This window comes from Eucalyptus grandis, chromosome 6, assembly GCF_016545825.1.
Source record: "Eucalyptus grandis isolate ANBG69807.140 chromosome 6, ASM1654582v1, whole genome shotgun sequence".
Lineage (NCBI taxonomy): Eukaryota > Viridiplantae > Streptophyta > Magnoliopsida > Myrtales > Myrtaceae > Eucalyptus > Eucalyptus grandis.
Genome location: NC_052617.1, coordinates 31,382,941 through 31,387,784, shown reverse-complemented (window position 1 = coordinate 31,387,784; position 4,844 = coordinate 31,382,941). Strand labels below are relative to the sequence as shown.

General features: G+C 38.9%; 1 protein-coding gene across 1 annotated transcript; it reads right to left on the bottom strand.

Moving 5' to 3' along the window:
- Window positions 1-2,702: 2,702 nt before the first annotated feature.
- Window positions 2,703-3,591, bottom strand: LOC104451868. The gene is made up of 2 exons (XM_010066435.2): window positions 3,417-3,591; window positions 2,703-2,935 (listed from the first exon to the last, which is right to left on the bottom strand). Exons 1-2 carry the CDS (start codon window positions 3,589-3,591, stop codon window positions 2,703-2,705), a joined length of 408 nt encoding a protein of 135 aa, XP_010064737.2.
- Window positions 3,592-4,844: the final 1,253 nt, after the last annotated feature.

Here is a 4,844-nt window from a genome sequence, read left to right as displayed (position 1 = left end):
GTGCCCTAGATGCCCTGTGAAGTTGGAGAGAAATTCGAGATGCCTAGGGAGAGCATACCCCAGATGCACCAGGAGTTCGATTGGGTTGGGATGCTGTGGTCAGTGGACCACAAAGCCTGTGTAGGCCGAAGAGTGTACTTATGTATACTGCAGCGAACGGGAGAGAATACCGGATTCTGTAGACAGGATAGTAATTCCTTCTTGCAAGGTCCGGAAAGCGTACCTTAAGTACAAGTGCAAAGATAAATGTTGCGTGACACGTGTCTTTTGAGTGACGGCTTGTAGTTTGATGGTCAGTCAAGGTGTCATGCATCTAGAGTATGAAAACTAAGTAGTGTGTGGCTTTAATATGTCATTTCATGGTTCCCCTAGTTGCATGTCAGGATAGATATCATCGGTTGCTTGATAGGTGATTCGTTTAGTATAGAGTCGTGAATATTTCATTCCTGAGCTATTGCTCACTCTTATGGCTATTTACATTTTTCTTTTTTCAGATAATTACTACTCCTCTGCCTGCAATCCCCATGACTTGCTACGGCGCCCCCATTAAGTTCGAGGGGCGTTTCTTTGATTTCACCGATCCTTCCTTCAACACCACCCTATGGATGGACATGGGTCTGGAGAGTGGCTTCCTACTTCGTGGTGGTGTACTTCGACATTGGTGGGGGACTGTTGGGACCCATCCCATATCCGGTGAGCTTGGGAGGTGACGATAATGGTGACGAGGACGGGGTGAGCATGGTGGAGTAGGCAGGCTGGCCTAGGAGATGGGAGCTAGGACGAGCAGGTTTTTGGAAGGCACAACTTGCCACTTTTTGAGATATGGTTGTGCGGTTTGGGTGACAGTGTTTTAAAGTAGCCGAGGGGCGGGGCATGGAGCCGTTGACTGGCATTGTAGATAAACCGGACCGGGAGTAGAACCCTTTTGTTAGCCTCCCATATGTCTACCTTTGATGTATCACCTCGTTTATATATAAGATAATCAGTTTAAAATGGTTGTCATGTTTTCTTCGCGTGTGTTTCTCCTATGATTGTTGGGTTGTTTTTATAAGTTTGCTTCTGCATGTGGTACAAGAGGAAAGAAAATTAAACGTTAGTTGAACCTACAAGGTGGCGTACTGGGACGTCACAACCTCTGACTATGACCTAGGACGTGACATGGCAGGACTTAGAAAGTACAACTGGTATAAACGAAACAAACACTAATAAACCCTGCCAAAATTTAATCAACAGCAAAGCTTGAAAATGCGTAATGTGATGACATTACGTCGGAATTTAATTGACAATATGAGTCTAAAGCTACAATTAAATAAAGTGCAATGCAAGGGAGGAAGATAATGATTTGTGCGGAGGGCTTTCTAGTAGACGACTAATGGTAATTATAAATGTTTGTGTTGGTGGTTGTCTGCTTCATTATCAGTTCCCGTTGATTGTCTCAATATTCTTCCTTTCTTTAGCATTTCCTTGCCCATGATCCTTAGCTTTTCTCCCTCAGCGGTTATCTTCCGGAAAAAGTGTCAACTACCTACACGATTGTGTTCTGATAGTGATCGACAACTGCTCATCGATGACTGTCGTGCGATTGCACTAATAATCGGTTTTGTCTTTATATCCTTTTATATGATATTCAAATGGCAACTGTTCTCTCCAAACATACGTATCCATTTCTTCCCATTTCCATTTGTTTTGTCTTGAAACCAAGCCTCCATGTCCCCTCGTTAATTTCTCCTGCCCTTAAGGACCTTCAGACAACATTTCACTATTCATATCACTGCCAACATTCATATCGATAGTCTATGGTATCTCATTCTTTGTTTATTTGATAAGTGGGTGTAAATCACTGACATCTGTCACCATCAGTTGATCATATATTATCTTCTGTGGTCATTGACAAAATTCAACGCATGTGTTAAAGTTCACATGCTTCCTATGTGACTATTCACTTTTATGTGCCAAACATATGCTTGTCAATGACCCGATCATATTTAGGTGTAAACACATAGGCATTTCATTTACGATTATGGCATAAAAGGATATCCTCAAAGAGAAAAAGAAAGTGATCCATAGTATGTGGAGGAACTAAAATTGGTCGGAAGGAAGAGCATTTCTTATCGAGGATGAAGTCGTGCGTGAAGCATCGGGATACATAGCAGTAGATGATCAGATGAGAGCAACTTAACTGTTCCTGATTTCCATTGCACCGGATCGGATGCTGAGAGGGTGGAGATCGTACTGCATCATCACCAGAGGCAACTCCACGTACCAGCGATGAGATCATTAGGTTTTGTTATCTTCTATCTAGGTTTGTTGCATTAAATCTATAAAATTGTGAGGATATGAAGGTTATTTTTTCCCTTTATTATATGTTTTATCCAAAAAAGTTATTTACTATTTCGAAGAATGATCTTAAATTTCTACCTGAAGTGATTATTTTATATCTAGACATTGTAATCATTAAAAATAGAATAAATGAACTAGTATTTTACAATTATTTTGTGTGTCACATTATATGAAAGAATAACAAACTTTAGTCAAAGTAAAATTTTATTCTACAGCGAACCGCAATTAATGCATGAGTAATAAAAGAATCGATGGGTGGCGAATTACAACCACTTTAGGATCAGACGTTCTTTATTGAAATACTATAATTGCATAAATATAATCAAATATCATTAGCAAACAGAACTAGCCGCCTTCTTCAATCACTGCCGACGAGGAAGCAGCATGGCGAAGAACTTCATCAAGCCATCCGAGTAGTTCTTGTCGTTAGAGGAAGCAAAGTAGTAAAGCCTCCATTGGTTCAGCACGGCCTCGAACCCTTCTCCAACGCCATTTGGTGCACCAGCGAGAAGCTTCGCACTCCTGAAGTCGCACTTGAGGTAGCTATACAGGTTGGGCAGCAAGTACATGTTGTGGGGTGCATCAAACTTGAACACTAGCCAAGAAAATAAAATTAGTTAAGCATAGGTTATTCAGTTTTCTGGTTCAGAGTGAAATCGACATCGATTCTTGAAGAAAGGAATCTTGAAAGGATTCTTGATTTCATTCCCAATTCACAAACGATGTCACCTTCCCTCCTAGATCTTTTGTTTATCTTATATTATCTCTTATTCAAAGTAAGCTTGAGGATCACACTCACCATCACGTTGTGTAGTCTTAGCCGGCGTACATGGCTGTGTTGATTATGCACATGTTCATGAGATTTTATTCAAGTCGAAGGTTCTAATATCCTATACCATTGACTCTCTATCTAGACAATCGGCGTATGTTGGAACTATCAGTGACTACTTATCCCGTCTGAATGATGAACAATTTTTCATTAAACCTTTTCAACCATGGGCATTCCACTATGCAAACTCCAGCAGCATCAGAAGAAGCAAAACTTCCAAGGCTAAAACTAAAAGTTAGTCGGTTACCCTCAACAAGTTTATCGTTGATGTGGAAGGGACTGTTTTTAAGAGCCCAGTTTGTGTAGTTGTAGCCGAAACGCCAGTTCTCAGATCCACCAACAACAATAGTTCTGGCCTCAGTCATCGCCATGGTTGTGGCTATCACCATCAACACAATTCCTGCATACCTCAGTCTTGCCATTTCGCTAGTATATTCTCGAAAGATCTCGGCAGTTCAAATGAGTTCCTAGGTTCATCGGTGGGGGTTTTATATAACCAATTTCTAGCTAGAATAGTTGGAGCACTATTTTTTAATCTCGGTTGGCAAAAGAGAAATAAAAAAAGATTGGATTTAAGAATGAAGAGAAGACGTTTTGTCCAAGATTTTGAATCAGTAAATTCATACAACATGCTTCTAGATTGCTGCTTTAGTTCCTAAAATTCTTTTATCATTTGCCACTTAGAGCCATCCCACACCTCATTTGCAATCATTTTGTTGAAGACTGTCAACTAAGGAAAATGGGTAGCATTTGAATTTAGTGGTTTGAATGAGTCCGTGCGGCTTCTTCGTTTGAGTCACTTCAGATGGAGCTTTTTATGGTCAACCTTTGCTACTATTTCTTCTTAGTCAAAATATTCAAGTCTTCCTTGGCTGGTTTGAAACCTCCACTAAAGAGGAGTGACGTTTCTCATGGTTAAATTTTCACTGCATTCTCGAAGAGTTATTTCAACTAGCTGATGATGATTGGATAATGTTCCTTGTTAAGATAATTTTTGGATTTCTATTTTCTACACTAATTAAAACATTTTGACAAAAATGAGTTTTACTCTTCAACTTTTAGTATGAGTAAAATGCCAAGTCAACTTTATTTTTGAGTATTTGTATCAATTGATAAGAGATATCTCTTTGGAATAAAATAAATCATGAAGTCATTAGTCAACATTGAGGACGCCTTTGTTTGGACTGATAGAAAAGCAAAAAGTGCTCTCATATTATTCAACTTTCAGAAAATAATTTTAAAAAAAAACAATTATATGTGAATTTACCTGTCAATATTTGTGTGAGATAAGTTTTGTTGATCATATTGTACACATAAAATCTTGGATTTGACTATTGCAACTTGGGGCAAATAATGAGTGATTACACTTAGTGTATGATAGGTCTTACTTTCTCACTCAATCACTTTTTCAATATTTCTCTCAAGATCACAGATTGTAGTCCAAGAAAGACAAGTATGTAGGATCGAGATTCTCTCAGACTTTGGAATGCTTGATTCTGGACTTTGTCTCTTTCATTCTCCTTAGTGCATTGGTCTCCTTTTATACTCTTTCACTCTCAATCTAGCCGCTAGACAATCTTTAGATGATTATCTTCCAATCTATTCATTGGACAAATTTGTATCAAGAAGATTGACTAGTCATTGAGTGATAAAATCTGAATTTACATTTGATTTT